Source organism: Apodemus sylvaticus, chromosome 2, assembly GCF_947179515.1.
Source record: "Apodemus sylvaticus chromosome 2, mApoSyl1.1, whole genome shotgun sequence".
Classification (NCBI taxonomy): Eukaryota; Metazoa; Chordata; class Mammalia; order Rodentia; family Muridae; genus Apodemus; species Apodemus sylvaticus.
Window position 1 is genome coordinate 160,988,352 of NC_067473.1, and position 18,838 is coordinate 161,007,189.

General features: G+C 53.2%; 1 protein-coding gene across 2 annotated transcripts; it reads left to right on the forward strand.

Annotated features, from left to right (window-relative positions):
* The first annotated feature begins 4,849 nt into the window (after positions 1–4,849).
* Positions 4,850–18,737, forward strand: Tnfrsf1a (TNF receptor superfamily member 1A). 2 transcript variants are annotated; one of them, XM_052174911.1, is made up of 10 exons: positions 4,850–5,200; positions 12,929–13,082; positions 13,228–13,356; positions 13,637–13,786; positions 14,010–14,088; positions 16,703–16,779; positions 16,954–17,067; positions 17,325–17,425; positions 17,531–17,831; positions 17,942–18,737. In XM_052174911.1, exons 1-10 carry the CDS (start codon positions 5,162–5,164, stop codon positions 18,241–18,243), a joined length of 1,446 nt encoding a protein of 481 aa, XP_052030871.1. In that variant the 5' UTR covers positions 4,850–5,161; the 3' UTR covers positions 18,244–18,737. The 2 variants fall into 2 exon arrangements, with proteins under 2 accessions (XP_052030871.1, XP_052030873.1); XM_052174913.1 differs by having other exon boundaries at positions 4,851–5,200; positions 17,325–17,353.
* Positions 18,738–18,838: the final 101 nt, after the last annotated feature.

An 18,838-nucleotide genomic window follows, 5' to 3' on the forward strand; every position in this document is an offset into this window, starting at 1 on the left:
ATCAAACTCCACCCAGCTGTGATGTAGCCTCTGCCACCCTCCTCCCTGGCACACCCTGGTGGTACCAGATACCACCCTGCTGTGATATAATCTCTGCCACTCTCCTCCCTATCACTGCCCAGATGGAGGAAGAGGAGAAAGAGGAGGAGGAGGAGGAGACTGGACCAGTTCTTCCAGATTGTCAGAGCGTTGGGTACTCTTATCCACAGAGTGAGGGCCAGAGAGAACCCTTTCACCCCAATAAAGGAGAAGCTGGGGGTGTCTAAGTGGAGCCTGCTTTTCTCACCTGCAATTCCTCTGCCCATGCCAGCGATCAGACCTGGGACCCAGAAGTGACCTTGTCTTGTTGTGTTTGGGAGTAAGACTTGGGACTGTTTCTGCTTCCCCATGCATCACAACATCTATCCTCAGGAGGCAGAGGGGAAGAAGCAGGGCTTCCCCTCCCCCCTTTCAGGGAACTCCTATGTAGATCAGGTGGGTCTTGAACTCAAAACTCACAAAGAACTGCCTCCCTCTGCCTCCCAAGTACTGTATCATAGTATAGGTTTGGCCATTTTGAATTAAAGGCTGTGGTCAAAGGTATGTGGAGAAGGGGACTTTGTAGAAAGAAGGAAGGAGCAGGCCACAGTCATGCGACATGAAGGCTCTGACTTCCCTTTCCTAGACTCAGGCAAATGGCAGGAAATGGTGTTGTTTCAGCAGTGTCCCTGTCACAGCCTCAGGTGTAGCTGCCCTGGCCTCTCCCTCTCTGCTTGGCCCCAGTCTGGTCCTGCCCAGCCCTGTCCACGGCTGGGAAGGGAGAGCCTGCTGGCCAGAGGGACCAAGCAGGTTCTATTATGGAGACTGCCGTCAGTGCCCCTCCCCTGGGCTCCGGTTCCCCTCATGCACCTGCACCTGTGGTCCCTCCCGGGGCTCTGTCCTTATCTTGTTCCGGACCGAAGACCACTGCTGGGACTTGGGGGTCTGAGTGTTAGTGGGGCCTCATTTCCTTATCTGGCATGGCAGGTGGAGTGACTTACCCTGCCTGGGCTGTGAGTGTCACAGAGCTGGCCTGGGTTCCAGGGCCTGGACACTGACTCACCTGGCCTCTACGTCAGGACTGTGGCCAGGGCCCGTGCCACAGGGATTTGGAGCCCAGTGCCCTTTGGATTCAGCATGATGTTAGGCACCTGTGCATATGTGAGGCCTGCCACACCCCGTGGGGGAGGGAGGGAGGCTGTTATCCCGGCCTCTTCCTTCCACCCTTTGATCTGCCTTCTGTAACCACCAGCTCTGACCCCTGTTCTACCCACTGGCACATTTTTTTCTCTTTCTTTTTTCTTAAAAACATAGGATTTTTCTTCTTCTTCTTCTTCTTCTTCTTCTTCTTCTTCTTCTTCTTCTTCTTCTTCTTCTTCTTCTTCTTCTTTTGTTGGTTCTTTTTGGGGAGGGGCGTTCAAAAATTTTTATATGTGTTTTACACAAATGTATGTGTGTGCACCACATGAATGCTTGGTGCCTCAGAAGAGGGCTCCAGATCCCCTGGAACTGGAGTTATGGATGGTTGTGAGACACTGTGTGGGTTCTGGGAACTGAAATTGGGTCTTCTGCAAGAGCAACAAGTGCGGCTCTTAACCACGGAACCATTTCTCCAGGTTATTTCTCTGTGCCATTGGTGACACGCGCCAGTTCAAGCCAGATTAGATTATATTAAAGGCAGGTTTGTCAGGAAGCTGCGCTTGGGCAGGTGAGTTCACTGATCCCCAAGGAACAAGGCCAGGGAAGTCACCATGGGGAAAGGGGAGATAGGGGAAAGAGAAAGAAAGAGAAGGGTGCGTGCACATAGGGAGAAGGAGGAGAAGATGAAGAAGACAAAGAAGAAGATGAAGAAGAGAGAAATAAAGAAAAGGAGACAGAGGAGGGGGAAGGGGAGGAGAAGGAGAAGAAGACGGAGGAGGGAAGAGGAGGAGGAGGAGGAGGAGGAGGAGGAGAAGAAGAAGAAGAAGAAGAAGAAGAAGAAGAAGAAGAAGAAGAAGAAGAAGAAGAAGAAGAAGAAGAAGAAGTGTGTCCAAAATGTTTGGATTCTATAGTTCTATAGGGCGGACCCTCTGGGGGAGGGCAGCCAGTTCCTGGGCTGGAAAGTTCAGTGTTGGAGGCAGGGTATGCTAAGTAGGGACTGAGGGATGCTGGGAAAACCTGGAAGCCAGGTCGGCTTTGGTGTGAAATGTGCACCTCAGTCCCTTGCCCCAGGTCCAGAAACCAAACACCATCTTTTCAGTTATTTTTTTATTTTAAGATTTCCTATTTTTTATTTTATATGCATGGCTGCTTGCCTGCAGGGATCTCTGTGTACCACATGCATACCTGAGGTCAGAAAAGGGTGTCTGATCCCTTGGAACTGGAATTAGTGACAATTATAAGCTGCCATGTGGGTGCTGGGGGCCCAACCCTGAACCTTTGCAAGAGCAGCAAGGACTTTTAACTGCTGGGCCATCTCTCCAGCCCCAGCCCCAGTCGATGCTGTCTCTGTTCCTAGAGTCTTATTCTTTTATTTATTGATTTATTTTTTCATTTTTTATTTATTTATTTATTTTCGAAACAGGGTTTTTCTGTGTAGCCCTGGCTGTCCTAGAACTCACTTTTTGACCAGGCTGGCCTTGAACTCAGAAATCCACCTGCCTCTGCCTCCCAAGTGCTGGGATTACAGGTATGCGCCACCACTGCCTGGCTTTTTTTTTTTTTTAAAGATTTATTTATTTATTATAAGTACACTGTAGCTGTCCTCAGACACTCCAGAAGAGGGCATTAGATCTCATTACAGATGGTTGTGAGTCACCATGTGGTTGCTGGGATTTGAACTCAGGACCTTCAGAAGAGCAGTCAGTGCTCTTACCAGCTGAGCCATCTCTTCAGCCCCACTAGAGTCTTATTCTTACCATTCTTCTCTCCTCTGTAAAACTAGCTGGCCCTTCATGGCCTCAGATTTGCCTGTTTTTACCTTCTTAAACCGAGTTTTATGGAGCACCTTAGTACTGCGTTGTTTCAAAGCTTCAAAGGTGCTAGGAAAAGTCTAAGCCCTGAAGGAAATTCCCCTTTTGTCCCAGTCTCTGAGTAATAATGGCTTTGGCAGGTTGCATAGACCATTAAAAGTTCCTTGTAATAGTAAACATGGGACCTCGAAGCAGTTAGTTATTATTTACAAATTATTGATATTGTAGGATACTTAACATGTGCAAACACTCCTCATATTAATATGAATCTAACCATCAAACCAGCCTGAGAAATGTCACACACACACACACACACACACACACACACACACACACATGCATGTGTGCACACAGGGATGAATTTAGGGCCTTGTTTATGCTGGGGAGGCCTTCTAAACTGAATTACACCCCAAGCCCTACCTCCGTTCCCCCGCCCCCATTTATCTCTCTTGGCTTGCTCCTATTGAAGACTGGCCAGTCCGATAGAGGGGAATGAGGCCCCCCACACCCCACCCCCAGCAGCAGGGACACCTCCAGCTGGTCTTCAGAAGTTCTGCCTTTGGGGGTCACAGAGGAGAGGAGACATCAGGGTTAGGATACTGGAGCTGGAGGTCAGAGGGAGCCAACAGGGAGAAGGGCAGGAGCTCTGGTCCCAAGTCCCCGAGCCCTAGGCCCCTATTCCTGGGTTTTTCCACCATTATTTCAAAGTCTCAGCTGCTAACGGAGCACAGGTTGGTTGAATTGGCACACAAAAAAGGTCATTGACTCTCGAGGGCACTTGAGTGAATGGTGTCCTGGTGTTATAAGGTGCGCTTGGGAGAAGACATGCCCAAAGGGGAGTGGCAGGAGGTATCTATCCCTAGTAAGGGATGGCTACGGGAAGGTAAGCTCTTACTCAGAAGGGCAGAGAGAACAGTGGGGCCTTGCCCTAGGAGCCAGGAATCCTGATTCTCGGAGATCTGCCTCCCAGTGCGCAGAGTCCGGGAGTTTGCCTTCACCCCTAAAGGTACAGAACGTGGTCTATCTATCTTTGGGGTCAGTCCCAATAGAGGCATCAGAATATCTAGAGCTGGGTGTGGTGGTGCACACCTGTAATCTCAGCATGTAAGAGGTGGGAGGATCAGAAGGACAAGGCCAGCCTCAGCTAGACAGTGAGTTTGAGGCCAGCCGCTCTCGGGCTAAATGAAACCCTATTTCACACAAGACCGAACAGTTTAGGAAAGGGGCTCTGGGAACCCTTGACAACCAGAAGCATTTACAGAAGCCTGAATCCTCGTGGCTTCTCTGTCCCTGTGTCAGGGCAGGCGTTTTTCAGTCCAAATTAGTAGCTGGGAAGACAACCAAGGCTTAGGATGGGGGCGGGGGAGTGTCTGACACCCCCTCACCCACTCCCCACCGTGGCAGAGCCATGGTGGGCACCTGGGGGACATGTCTGGAAAAGTTAAGATGACAGTCAGTGGGAGGGACCAAAGGTCAGGGCCCAGGCAGGGTAGAAAAATACATTTGGTTTCCCTCCTGGTTTGGACAGACCGGGTAAGCGGCCAAGAAAGTGAGATTAGAGGGAACTCAGGGAGGGAGAGCGCGACGGGACCCACTGAACCTCAGACACTGCCCTCCCTCAGTAACCCCCGCCTGCCATCCCCCGAGATAGGTAGGCTGTTTTCCTTTGGTGAATTTGACAACAGGCTTGGGGGGTTAGTCCGCCGGTCTAAGCTCACCCTCTTAAAAAGCAGAGGAGTCTCAAACTCTTAAGTGGTGTTAAGTAGTTACTGGAGAGCCAAGCTGTGGGACCCGGGCAACAAAGCGTTAAAGAACCTTGGGGGCCCTCTCCTCCCTCCTCCTAGTTCCCTCCTCCCTCCTCCCTCGCCTCTCCCCAGGCTCTTCCGGTCCCGCTCTTGCAACACCTACCCCCGCCACTCTCCCTTCCCCTCCTACCTCCTCTCTCCGCTCAGCTTAAGTTTTCTCCGAGTTTTCCGAACTCTGGCTCATGATCGGGCCTACCGGCTACGAGGTCCTGGAGGACCGGACCCTGATCTCTATCTACCTCTGACTTCCAGCTTCTCCGACCCGAGGCGGAGGCTGCCACCGCCCGGGCCACCTGCTCTGATCGCCTTACTTCGTTCACCAACGTCGCCAGTTGCTGCCCTGTCCCCAGCCTCAATGGGGGAGTGAGAGGCCATTGCCGGCCGGACATGGGTCTCCCCACCGTGCCTGGCCTGCTGCTGTCACTGGTGAGATGGAAGACAGGAGGGAAGGGTGGGCGGCTGGCGAGCCGCGGCCTGGCTGGAGTGGGCTTGTACTAGGGGTAGGGATGGGGGCAGGGTTCTTTGCCCCCTGGGTTGCTGAGCCTCACCTGGGGCTGCTCTGAGATGTGGAAGGGAGAAACCTGAGAGGGCGAGAATTCCATCAGCCAAGCTGGCACGCCTGGGGCCTGACAGTCAAGGTCCTGGCCTGTGCTGGGCTGTGGCAAGGCCAGCTGCTGGCCAGTGGAATTAGACGGAGCAGCCCTCTCTTTCTGGTCTGGCCGAGGTTGAACAGCGTGGGGCAGGATGTTGGCAGACTGAGTAGGAGATCCACTGGCAGGACAAGTTTGGGATAGCGTGCTTGGGAGTGGACCAGAAACTGGACAAAGCTGGCCCGCCTTCCGGTCCCAGACTTCTCCCTGAGACAGCCTCTGCCCTTCTGCCTCCATTTCTGCTTCCAGACAAGAGGTCTCCCCTGGCCTGACCCTCCTTAAGTGGCTAATACCCCTTTACCTAGGTGATCTATCCTCTAACTCCCTCCCCACAGACCTGAAAGTCAGTCTCACGGTTTCCAATTCCACAGTTCCAATTGGGGAAGTTGGTAGCAGCTTTCTCTCGTCACTGGAAAATGTACTTTTCTCTGGCCTTGGCCTTGTGCTCAGGTTCCCTTGATTTCTGTGTGTCCAGAATCATTCTGTGTAGATCCTCTGGGGTGGGGCTGGGGGCCCCCTGGCTGTCTGGGTGGGTTATACCACCTGCACAGTGTTCTCTGGGTCCCGCCTCTCCCTGGCCCAGCATTACCCCTGACACCTGCCTTTTTCTCCGTCTCCCTCTCCCCATTCTCTTCCAGTCAGTTTCCAGAACCTCCTTACAGGACAGGGCTCCTTTTTTTTTTTTTGGTCAGTTCCCTGCCCTTTCTCTATGTCCCATTGTGAAGCAGTGTCCCCAGAACTCTGTACTGCTTTGGTCTGCCTGGAGTCACCTCCCCTCTCCCTCTCCTGCCTCCCGGTCTCAGGACTTGTCAAGACTGTCCCTTCTGGCTACCCACACCCACTTCATTCCTTTCTCTTCGGGGGGTCGGTCACAAGGATTTAAGTCTCAGCCCAGCACCCTTACCCAGTGAACTCTCCCTGCTTTTATTTCTTTTATTTCCCAAACGTCTCTAATGATCAGTTCCTTGTAGTTATTATTTTAAGATTGAGTAAATGGGTGTGTGTTAAATACTTAGTTTATTCATCTCCTACCCCGCTAGGTCCGACTTCTGGTGCTAGGATTAGAGGTGAATGAAATCCCTGAGTTCAAGTTGATGGTCCCAAAGGGGAATAATACGCCACACACAGAGAGGACTCAGTGAATACTTGGCTTCTCTTTCCTCATCTCAGTCGCTAGCTACTCATCGTGATGTGACGTCAGACATCACAATAGCTGTCAGCGTCTGGCAGAGTGCAACGGCCAGGCTAGGTAGAGGAGAGATGCTGGCCCAGGTGGGGAGGGGCTACTGTGAACAGAAGCAGCACCTGAAGCCAAGGGACATGGAAGCTGCTGGAGTCTACATTGGGGCTGTCCACTGCCTTATCAGTACAGAGAGTAGTGACTATGAGGTGTATGGGTATTGACGAGGTGCTGAGGTCATGGGGCAGCAACGGACGTGGCAGGGATGTGGCGAGGCCAAGAAGACTTTGCTACTTTTAAAGAGTTTAAACACAGGAGTGAAAATGGCTTTAGAATACTCCGGAGGAAAAGACGGTCCAGTTCCAAGGCCTTGTGATGTACAATCCTGGAGGCAGAACTGGGCGAGGAGATTGCTTAGGCCAACTGTCTGCTTGCTTAAAGGCCTTTGCCTGTCTGCCGGGCTGAGCTTGCTGGCATAGTCCCCAAGGCTCAGAGTGTGCTGTTATGTTTGGCTCACAGAGAGCTCTTGAAAGTGTGAGCTATGTCGGTCCCCAGCACCCGTCCAGGCCCTGGAAAGGAGATCTCGACCATCAACTAATGGCTTAGACTAAAGGCTCAATCAACTAAGGAACAAGAGATGGGTCAGATAGGAACAAGGGGGGCGTTGCATAGAAAAGAGGACTTGGAAGTGGCGTGCAGAAGCCAGGAGGAGGGGGGACAGAGGACTTAGGAGCCTGGGTTGGGGGAATGGAGAGATGGGACTTTGTGTTGAAGGCGGTGGCACAGGAGTTGAACACCTCAGTGTGTGTGTGTGTGTGTGTGTGTGTGTGTGTGTGTGTGTGTCTGGGGGGGTGGCCACGCTGAGCAATGTCACAAAGAGAGAATGGGCATTTTGGAGTGTGTGAAGAAGAACCTTGAGCCAGTCACGGTGCCTGTTATCCTGGACCTTGGGAGGTGGGGGCAGAGCTCAGATCAAGGCCAGTTTGGGCTATATAGGGAGCTTGAAGCAGGCCTGGATTACTGAGACCATGTCCTTAAAAATGCCAAAAAGAAATAAAGAGTCACCACTTCTTGACATTTTGGCAAGATCAAATGTAGAAATAGAGTCATGCTTAAGGACTTAGGTGGAGGCCTGTTTTCCTCCCTATCTTCTTCTCCCTCCCTCTTTCTTTTTTCCTTCTTCCTTTCTTCCTCCCTCCCTCCCTCTCTTCTCCCCTCCCTCCCCTCTTCTTCCTTCCTCCCTCCCTCTTTCCCTCCCTCCCTCCCTTCCTCTTTCCCTCCCTCTTTGACTCCCTCCCTCCCTCCATCCTTCCTTCCTTCCTTCCTCCATCTCTCTTTTTCTCCCCCTCCCTCTCTCTCCCCCTCCTCCTTCTTTCCTTCCCCCCTTCTTCCCTCCCTCCCCTCCCTCCCTCTCTCCCTCCTTCCTCCCTCCCCCTTCCCTCCCTCCCTGCCCCCTTCCCTCCCTCCCTGCCCCCTTCCCTCCCTCCCTGCCCCCTTCCCTCCCTCCCTCCCTCCCTCCCTCCTTTCTTCCTTCCCTCCCTCCTTTGCTATTCACCAAGCAGTCTGGCCAGACTGTATTCCAAATAACAGTGAGTCTCTCAGACATATGTGTTCACGGAAGGATTTATCCATGGAAATGATGTTTGAAGCCAGGCCCTGGAGGCGCAGAGGAAGATTCACACCCCAGTGGTACAAGTTGAAGCCTGACCGTAGATAAGAAACTATGTGGGTAGCCTCAGCGCCTGCAAAGATTTGAGACAGGCACATCACGTGCACCAGAAGGTTGCTGTCTGTCTGAGCCACGCAGCGAGGCCCTGGGACACTGCTGTGGAGTAGGAAGGAGAAAGGAGGTTGTAAGACTCAGTGCTCTGGTGTGGGGCAGAGAAGGGAGAGATTCCAGGAGAAGGACTGACAGATAGATGACTCTCAGGGCTGTGGCAGAGTTTGCAGCATTGATACCAAGAAGTTGGTGGTGTGATATCTAGGTAAGGAGTCTGGTGAGCTCAGCTGGGGGCAGGTTAAGTAGGTCGGTGGCTGGCTAAGTGGAAGTGTGGTTGTACTGCCTGAAGTAGTAGCAGTTCTCAGCCTTTCTTCTAGCTAATTCCAGCTGCACTGGCCTCGCTGGACTCAGCAATGGCGGATTGTCAACAGGGACAAGTGAACAAGTGTACCTGTGCATGGAAGGGGATGCACAGCTTCTAAAGTATCTCCCAGAGGCAAGAGTGTCTGAGGCAGGGGGATGCTGCTTCCCTACATCTTCGAATGTACATCATCTCTGTCTGAATGGAAGGCACCTCAGTCTGTCCCTCTGGCCTGCAGGCCTGGCTCTGGGTGATGTGACCAAGACATGCTCTGATCTCTTAGCTCATAGGGTTTGTGGTCTCTCTGGGGAGATGGTATCTACTCATTTGAAATAACTATAGCTTCTGATAAGAGCCCAGAGTGGGTATGGGGAGGTCATGTTATTCAACAAGAACACGTGAGTGGGTATCGGAGGAGCTTGGGTGGGGAGACTTGAATCATCAACGGGGGGCTTCGTGGGTGGGAGGTAGGATTGTGGCAGCGCTCTCAGAGGAGGCCACCCCGAAGAGCTCCTTACCACATAGGTCTTGACATTAAGTGGAACACAGTTTAACGTCATGAGCACATTGATGTGGGGGACGGGCCTGGTGGGTGGGTCCTCAAAAGGTGGCGGGGTCAAGTGTGACTGCGGGGTCCACTTCAACTTCTCTGCCCTATTCAGCAGCCTCGACACAGGAAGTCACACCTTACGGCCTCCCTAGGCGGAAGCTGAGGGGTAGTTAGAGAGGTGCCTTGCCACCTCCTCAGCCATCTTTCCTCAGGCACCCCCCAGCTTCCTGCCCCTCCTCTGTTCTAGGCAAAGGCATTCGGGTTTGGGCCAGGACCTTGGACCTGGCTAGTCTAGACCCTTGTTTGCCTTATCATACAACTGCTAATAGGTTGCCTACACATGGTGCCTATTGAAAGAACCAGAGGGCCCTGGTATCCCTGGAGCACGTGAGATTAGAGTGCTGCTTCCTTGCCTGCCCCATCTCTTTTGTTACTTTGTTTTCTTAGAGACTCTGTGTAGCCCTGGATGTCCTGGAACCCAGTGATCAGCCTGCCTGTGCCTCCCAGAGTGCCTGGATTAATGCCTAGCTCCCTCCTTCTCTTCTAACCTTAAGAGGGCTGTGATTTTTGCTCCGAAGCTACTTGGCTTGGGGAGTGGCTATAAAGCCCTAGAACTGGCCCTGTTTCTTAGGGGTCGTCTAGAGAGTTCCCAAACCGGAATACAACTGACTAGAACCAGGCAGGCTATGGGAATGTGGTGAACTCGAGGGGGTTGGGGGGAGGGCAACTTGGGTTCGGTTCTTGTTGGAACTGGGGAGTGTCAGGGGGCTGCTGGGAAAGCCCAGGGAGCCAGGGAGCAGCGGTCCTGGGACCCAGGGAGCCAGGGAGCAGGGGTCCTGGGACCAGCTTTATCAGCTGAAGACGTGTTGTTTAACTTTGAGGAGGAATCAAGGCAGGTCCAAGTCTTAAGGAAGGATGTCGGAGACTGAGGAGGTTGGTCCTCCGGGAGGAGCCTACTGACCTGACAGGGAAGCCAGGGGTCAGGAAGACTTCCCTTTGGGATGGGATGGAATAGGGAGGCATTTCCCTGAAATCTGAGCCCAGTGGGACAGGGGTTCATTGCCTGGCTGTTTTAAGGGAAAGGACGAGAAGGACTCAGAGTGGGGGGTGGGAGAGAGAGAGACTGCGCACCCTGGAAGGAGCAGATGGGGTTCCACTTGCTGGTTGGCTTTTCTGCTGACTCACCGCCCTTGTAGAGCGAGGGAAGCAGCAGTTCCCTGTCCACCGTCCTAGATCTCCTCCCTCTCTGGCCTGAGTCACCGGGGCGGAGCTGCTGGGAAAAGATTTCCCTTTCCCGGATTTGACTTAACCCCCAGAGTTCTGGAGAGGGAGGGACACGTGACCAGAGACACCAGGCTCCTTCTCCGGAGGCTCACCCATTACTGGTGGAGATGCTCCCTCCAAGGCTGTCCTTGGCCCGGAGCCCACCTCTACCTCTTCCTGACACTGCCTGGCCTGTTGGCTTGGCTTCAGGCTTGTCTGATGGGGTTGGAAGTCTCATTGACCTTAGGTGCTCCACGCATTTCTTCTTCGGGGAAAGGAACCACACTTGCATGATTGGGAAGTTCTTATCATAACTAACCCTTCCTGTCACTCTGGAAGGCACTGTGTGTGTGTGTGTGTGGTGCACCCCTGCCTGAGAGATTGCTGGTGTGCTTGTGTGTGGCTTCTCTGGTCTATGGCTGAGGCACAGGCTTCCTGGCCCGTGCAGCTGCTGTTGCCAGGAGGTAGCGCTTCGAGGAACAGCAGCTGACAGGGTGCAAGCTGCCAGCCTCCTTCTGAAGGAGCTGCGGAGGGTGCAGGGCCCCCAAAGGCATCAGTGAGTCTAGAGGGCTATGGGTGGTTAGGTCTCCCCTGAATGTGATCTGATTGGTCAGTGGCTCCTGCATCTTCCTTGAAGACCTCCACTGCTATGACTTAAAGTGGGGGGAGGGGGGATGACTGAAGGCTGAGGGAAACCCAAAGCTGGGAGAGATCAAAGAGCTAGGTATAAATTGAAGCTAAGAGGGCCTCGCTTTCTCTCTGCACTGAAGCTGGTTACAGAAAAGCCATTTGGTTGCCATGAGCTTTGTCAAGTTTATAAAGCCTGCCTTCCAGAATGTCCTGCTTTGGGACCCCTGGCACATCCTCAGCTCCTGAGCTGCTCTGGTCATCCTGATCACCAGGCTCTGGCCGGCTCTAGTCCATGACACACTTGTCTTTGCTCATACCTAACCCTTGTCGCCTGCCTTCCCTCTCCGTTTGTCCTGGCCAACCTGAGCTGTAGAGTAAATTTAGGTGTGAACAGCCCGGATGTGAGGGGCAGCTCGCTGAGCAAGACTTGAGACAAGCCGGGCGGTGGTGGCACATGCCTGTAATCCCAGCACTCTGGGAGGCAGAGGCAGGTGGATTTCTGAGTTTGAGGCCAGCCTGGTCTACAGAGTGAGTTCCAGGACAGCCAGAGCTATACAGAGAAGCCCTTTCTCGAAAAAACCAAATCCAAAGAACAAAACAAAAAACAAAACAAAACAAAAACCCAAACAAACAAACAAAAAGACTTGAGACAAACATTCAGAACTCTTGACTGAGCCTGCGGCTCGGGGCTCCTGTGAGGCCCTTGGTTTCATTCCCAGCTCCCCCCCCCCTCCCCTCACTTGAGTGCACGCGGAGTTCTTCCTCTTGTTTCTGCCCGGGGATGGTGCTTGGAAGAACATCATCCACGGTTGCGTGTTCATAGCTGGTTGTATGAGTGTGCATGACTGTCAGAGGTCAACCTCAGGTGTTTTCCTCAGATGCCATTCACCTTGTGTTTTGAGACAGGATCTCTCTCTGGACCAGGGCTCAGTGACTCGGCTGGACTAGGTTACCTAGAGTGCATCGGGTCCTGCCTGGCTCCCCTCCACCCCTGGGAAAGAGCCAAGCTGCCGTGCCTGGCTTTTTATGTAGGTGATGGAGTTTGGTCTCAGGTCTTCAGGTCGCACAGTGGGCACTTTGCTGAGCCATCTTCATGACAGCCCTCCCTACAACTTGATCCTCCCCCCCCCACACACACACACTCCCCCAGCCCCAGAGTAGTACTTTATAAATTACTGTAATGGAATTCAGAGAGGTTTGCAGATCCCAGTGGTTCATCTCTAGGAAGTCTCCAGGAACAGGCTCAGCGTGAAATCTCACCCAGATATAGAAATGCCCAATGAGCTGTAGGATTGATTGTCTGTTGGAAAGACAGGCTATAACGGAAACAGCCTGCCACTCCTGGCTACATTTCTTTGTCGGGCAGAGGGCACCTCAGTGCTTCTGTGTGAGGCCTGGAGCTCCGCCCTCAGCTCTGCAAATGCACCGGAAAACTAAACATTCCTTGACCAGCTTTCCTGTGAACAGCCTCGTGAGCTGCTTCAGGGAACTGAACGCAGGGAACAAAACACAGCTGGGGCCTGAGGCCTGCTTGCTCGGTTGGTGAAACAGACGCTAACACACAGAACACCAGAGACCAAGAAAATACTAGACTGCGGGGGTGGGCAAAAAAAAAAAAAAAAAAGAAAATACTAGACTGCACAGTGGCCACCGTCTAGGGGAGAACATCCCTCAGGGGAGATGTGAACGTGGAGGTGTGTGTCTGTGTGTGGGTGTGGGTGTGGGTGTGTGTGTTCAGTTTGTTGCTACCTCTAAGGCCCCACCCCTGACAGTATTTCCTTTTTCTGATTGTTCCTTCAGGTGCTCCTGGCTCTGCTGGTGGAGATACACCCATCAGGGGTCACTGGACTGGTCCCTTCTCTTGGTGACCGGGAGAAGAGGGATAGTTTGTGTCCCCAGGGAAAGTATGCCCATCCTAAGAATAATTCCATCTGTTGCACCAAGTGCCACAAAGGTAGGAGACAGTGGGAGCAGAGAATCCTCTAGAGGCTTCTTTTGCTTGTTTCTGATGTTCCCAACAGCCCCCCCTTATTCCCCCCTCGGACTTGGGTTTTACCCGCCAGCTCTCCAGTACAGCCTAATCCTGACCCCATCCACAGGAACCTACTTGGTGAGTGACTGTCCAAGCTCAGGGCAGGAAACAGTCTGCAGAGAGTGTGATGAAGGCACCTACACGGCCTCCCAGAACCACGTCCCACAGTGCTTCAGTTGCAAGATATGTCGGAAAGGCAAGCCTTGGGATTGGGCCAGGTCTCTAGAAGGCGCATGGCGTGTGAAGGCGTGTGAATATGTCTGTGTGTCCTATGGGTGTTGGTCAGGGGTCACGCTTCGAATCTGAGCGCTCATGAGTGTGGCGGGGACATGCATGCACATGCAGGCCTGGGCCTGTGTGCATTGGGGGCGGGGGTGTCCATTACAAAGACGAGCGTGTGGGGCAGAGCCACAGTGTCAGGATTTGTGTGGGAAAAGGGGATGCGAGACTCCTACACTGTTTCCTTTCCTCTTCAGAAATGTTCCAGGTGGAGCTTTCTCCTTGCAGAGCTGACCAGGACACCGTGTGTGGCTGTAAGGAGAACCAGTTCCAACACTACCTGAGTGAGACGCATTTCCAGTGTGTGGACTGCAGTCCCTGCTTCAATGGCACCGTGACAATCCCCTGTGAGCACCACTCCCCCAAGTCCAGGACTCTTCCCTCCTCAGGAGTATCCTGCCCCCCTCCTCTGTCCCCCCCATCCCCCCACCCCCCACCCATGAGGTAGCCTCTCTACTCTCGGTTCTGTCTGTGGGCATGAGCTCCTCAGTGGCGCCTGCATCCAGCCCTTCTCCCTCTCTCTGGCCCTTGGACTGCAGGCCCGCTCTCAGTCCTACTGTGTTCTCACAGGTAAGAAGACTCAGAACACCGTGTGTATCTGCCACGCAGGATTTTTTCTAAGAAGAAATGAGTGCGTCTCTTGTAGCCAGTGAGTATCTGAGGAGTGCTTGGGGGCCCAGGGCAGATGAGCAGCTGTGGCCGAGAGGCCCTAGCAGGATTAGAGGAGGAATCCTACCTCTGGATGAGAAGAGGACACTACAAGCCATCGGACAGCCCTTTCTCTCTGTCCAGGACGTCAGGGGATATAGGCAAGGGGGCTTAGCACTTGCAGCAAACAGTCTGGCCTCCTGAGTTCAATCTCTAGAACCCGTGTAAAAAGGAGAGAATATCAGCTCCACACAGCCATCCTCTGACTCCACACACGTGCCACAGCATGCCTCTTCCGTGCGGGGCAGTTAGACACGCGCACGCACACTGCTCTCTGGTGTGTCCTACTGTTGGTGGTATCTTAGGTTTGGCTCCGGATGCCACTCTGCTACTGGTGATTCCTTCCCAGCCTCCCTGACAGACTTCCTCGTTCCTGTGGCTCTGCATGGGTTGCTCTTATACATTTGCTTCCAGAGGAGAAACTCTGAGACTCTCATAGTAGAACTGACCCGGGGTTAAATCCCAACCTACCCACTTCCTGGCTCTGCAACCTTGGGCAAGTTCTTACATCCCCACACCTTATGTTTCTTAACCTTTAGGGTAAGGACAGTGTGGGTGGAGGTGAGGGCCAATGGTAGAACACTGGCCTAGCGTATTGGAGGCTCTGGGTTGGATCCCCAAAACAGACAGCTAGACCAACAATTTGTAAAACTGTCTGGACCAAAGCTGTCTCCTTTCTATTTTTTTCCCACTCAGTTTCAACTCAGAAGAGCTCATGTACCCAATCCCATGTTTTACACCCTGATCTCATGAGGCAGACCAAACTTCCTTTCCCTGTTCTTCTACTGAGAACTCACATTCCTCTGCCGTCCCCCTCCCCCCGACCAGTGTAGTTTTCTCATCTGTCTGCCCTGTGACAGCTCTCAATGGCTGCCCCAGTGATAGACATCCTAAAACCTCTTGTGCCCTTGTGGCCTGGCATCTCCAAAGTCAAGCGCTGCAAACAGCAGTGCCACTGGCTGGGAAGCCCTCCAGCGTCTTGTAGGAGTCTGTTTTCTGGGCCCAGCTGGAACTGGTTCAGCTTAAAGCAAAGACCGGCTTATTTTGCTCCTGGTTTCATCCAGCTCACGGGGTTTGGCATTGCTGCTTCTGAGCCGGTGCTGAGGCAGAGCATCACCGTCAGAGCAGAGTGTGCAAGCAAAGTAGCTCACGTTGTAGCGGCTGAGTGGCCAAGAGAAAGCGTGTGAAGTGGGGTCAAAAGTGAGCCCCAGGGACCTAACTTTTACTAGTCCCTGTGTCCCAGTATGCTGGGACCAAGCCTTCAACGCATGAATCCAACAGGACATTTCAGATCCACACCCTGGGCCTCTCCGTGCTGCAGTCCCATGGGCAAACAATGATAAACTCAGTCCACCCACAGCGGCCGTCTACCATGCCGTGTCAGGGCTAACTGCTTGATCCCGGAAGGAGGCATCCTGAGCTCCATGAGATCCTGGGCCAGAAGAGTGAAGTGACTTGTCTCTGTCATGTTCTAGTCAATGACTGGAACGGATTTTCACTCTGGCTATAAAGGCCTTTTAAAATGTATTTTTAATATATTGGTTGATTGTTGAATCCAGGCTCTTTGCATGCTCTCCAGGTGTCCTACCATGGAGCCGTATTAACCTCAGCCCTTCAACTATTTTGTTTGATCTCATTTTAGTTTTTTTTTGTTGTTTTTATTTTTAAAGATTTATTTTTATGTGTTATATGTAAGTACACTGCAGCTGTCGTCAGTCACCAGAAGATGGCATCACATCTCTTTGTGGATGGTTGTGAGCCACCATGTGGGTGCTGGGATTTGAACTCATGACCTTGAGAAGAGCAATCGGTGCTCTTACCCACTGAGCCATCTCTCCAGCCCCAGTCTCATTTTATTTTATTTGTTTGTTTTTACTCAGGGTCACACTGGGTAGCCTTGGCTGGCCTGGAACTCATGAGGTAGTCCAGGCTGGCTTTGAACTCCTAGAGATCTGTCTGTTTTAACCTCCTGACCACTGAGGTGTGCCGCCATGCCTGGCATTTAAAAAGAACACTTTAAGAATTATTTTTATTTTATGTGTCTGAGCATTTTGCCGGCATGTGTGTCTGTGTACTGTGTACATGCTCGGTACCCTCAGAGGCCAGAAGAGGGCGCTAGATGCCCTGGAACTGGAGTTACAGATGGTTGTGAGCTGCCTTCGGGGACGATGACTATTTCAGACTCATTAAGATGGCAGACTTGCCCTCTCTCTCCCTTTCCTCTTCCTTTTCTCTCTATTCTCTCTGGACAGGGTCTCCTGGAGCCCAGGCTGACCCTGACCTTGCTGTGTAGCCAAGGGTGACCTTGAGCGATCCTTTCGTCTCTGCCTCCCAAGTGCTGAGGTCACATGGCTCTACTTCTGCTCCTGGCTGTCAGCACGGCCCTCCCGTGGTCCCTTCGGGGGTGTAAAGTGTTGTACGATGGACTGTCTCATTCTTCTGCGACGGCTCTCTAGGCGGGTTAAATTCCATTATTGTGAAGAATTAGCAACACAGTGGCAAAGCAAAGAACTTCAGGCAGTCTTCCTACTCACCAGTGCCCCTCTCTTCTTCAGCTGCAAGAACACTCAGGAATGTGTGAAGCAGTGCCTGCTACCTCCAGTTGCAAATGTCACAAATCCCCAGGACCCAGGTGAGGGGGAGTGGCTTGGTGCCATGCTCACCAGCTGACTCCGTGGCCTCCCTCCACCCTACTCCTCCCCTCCCCTCCCCCACCCCCGCCAACCCTCTCCCTCCCCCTCGCCTCCCCCCAACCCCCTAGTCTCTGCTGCCTCCTCACACTGAGCATGCTCTGTTTTGCCTGCAGGTACTGCGGTGCTGTTACCCCTGGTCATCTTCCTGGGTCTTTGCCTTTTATCCTCCATCTTCATCAGTTTAATGTGCCGATATCCCCGGTGGAGGCCCGAGGTCTACTCCATCAGTGAGTGTGGATTTGGGGGATAAAGGGTGTTGGTGCAAAGAGGGAAAGAGTCCGGGTGGACGAGTAGGAGGGAGATGAGGGGTGGCCTCTCTAATCATGGCCCTGGGTGGTGGGAGGGAAGCCATACTGATATCAGTTAGTTCTCTTGTCCCTGGGGCCACATAGACCCTGAGGCATGACACCACAAGTCCCCAAGGTCTGGGTGCCAGAGTGGAAAGGGAAGTGAAATTCATGAGACCTTGTTTCTTTTTTCTCAGTTTGTAGGGATTCAGCGCAGGCCAAAGAGGTGAGAAGAAACGACTCCAACTTGCCTGATTACTCCTTCCAACGCCTGATATTCAAATTACTTGGAATGAGGGTAGTGGGCTCCCTTAGCTCCTCTATCTCCAGCCCCATAAAGAATGAAGCGCCTGAAGGGAGTCCTTTTCTTTCCCCCAATAATGCTAAGCTTGCTTTCTTTCAGGCGGAGGTTGAAGGAACTAAGCCCCTAACTCCAGCCCCTCCCCCAGCCTTCAGCCCCATCCCCGGCTTCAACCCGACTCTGGTCTTCAACCCCATCCCAGGCTTTAGTCCTCCTGTCTCCAGTACCCCCATCAGCCCCGTCTTCGGTCCTCCTAGCAACTGGCACAACTTCATGCCACCTGTAAAAGAGGTAGTGCCAACCCAGGGTGCTGACCCTCTGCTGTACGGATCAGTCAACTCCGTGCCAGGCTCCACCCCTGTTCAGAAACAGGAAGACTCCGCCCACCCACAAGGTCCTGAGGGTGAGTTGAGTTTGCGCTGGGGGCTTTACTCCTGGAGGGGGTCAGGCAGGGTGGGGGGCGCAAAGGCGGGGCTGCTGCTGGAGGTGCAGGGTCCTTGTCCCCACCTGCAGACCTTACGATGCTGTATGCTGTGGTGGATGGCGTGCCTCCGACGCGCTGGAAGGAGTTCATGCGGCTCATGGGGCTGAACAATCACGAGATCGAGCGGCTGGAGCTGCAGAACGGGCGCTGCCTGCGCGAGGCTCAGTACAGCATGATGGAAGCCTGGCGGCGCTGTACGCCGCGACGCCTGGCCACGCTGGACGTAGTGAGCTCCGTGCTTTCCGAAATGAATCTGCTAGGGTGCCTGGAGAACATCCAGGAGGTTCTGAGAAGCTCCGCCTCCTCGTCCACGACCCGCCTCCCGCGATAAGGCCACACCCCCACCTCTGGAGAGGGACTGGAAGGACCATCCTGCTAGACGCCCTGCTTCCCTGTGGACCTCTTTGAGTGAAAAGAAGCAAGGGTCTCTAAGGGGGCAGGCTCGGGCTGCCAGCCACTTCCTTGGTGCTACTGACTTGGTGATCATAGCTTTTCTCAGCCGCCGAGGATTGCCTGAGCTAGCCCACTTGTGCCTGGCAGGAAGATGCGCCATCTGCTGAGGGTGCCAAAACCCAAAACAGGTAGAGGAAATGTAGAGGAAAGGCACAATATATCCGATGCCCACTTGGGATGCACAGCGCCCAAGCAAAGCTTCTCAGGGCGTCCTCAGCTGATTTCTGATCCTTTTTCACAGTAGATAAGCAATCTTTTGTATCAATTATGTCACACTAACGGAAGAACTGTCTAAGGGAGGGGCAAGCACGGAACAATGGGGTCCCACCTGGAGCCCTCTACTCTTGTAAATACACTAAAAATGACCTCTAACCCTGGAAAGAGTGGTCTGTGGATAGGAGAGAGTGGGCAGAGCCCAGGGGGTGAAAAGCCGCCTGGGAAGTCCCCCCATCCTGCCAGCTAACACTGGGTAC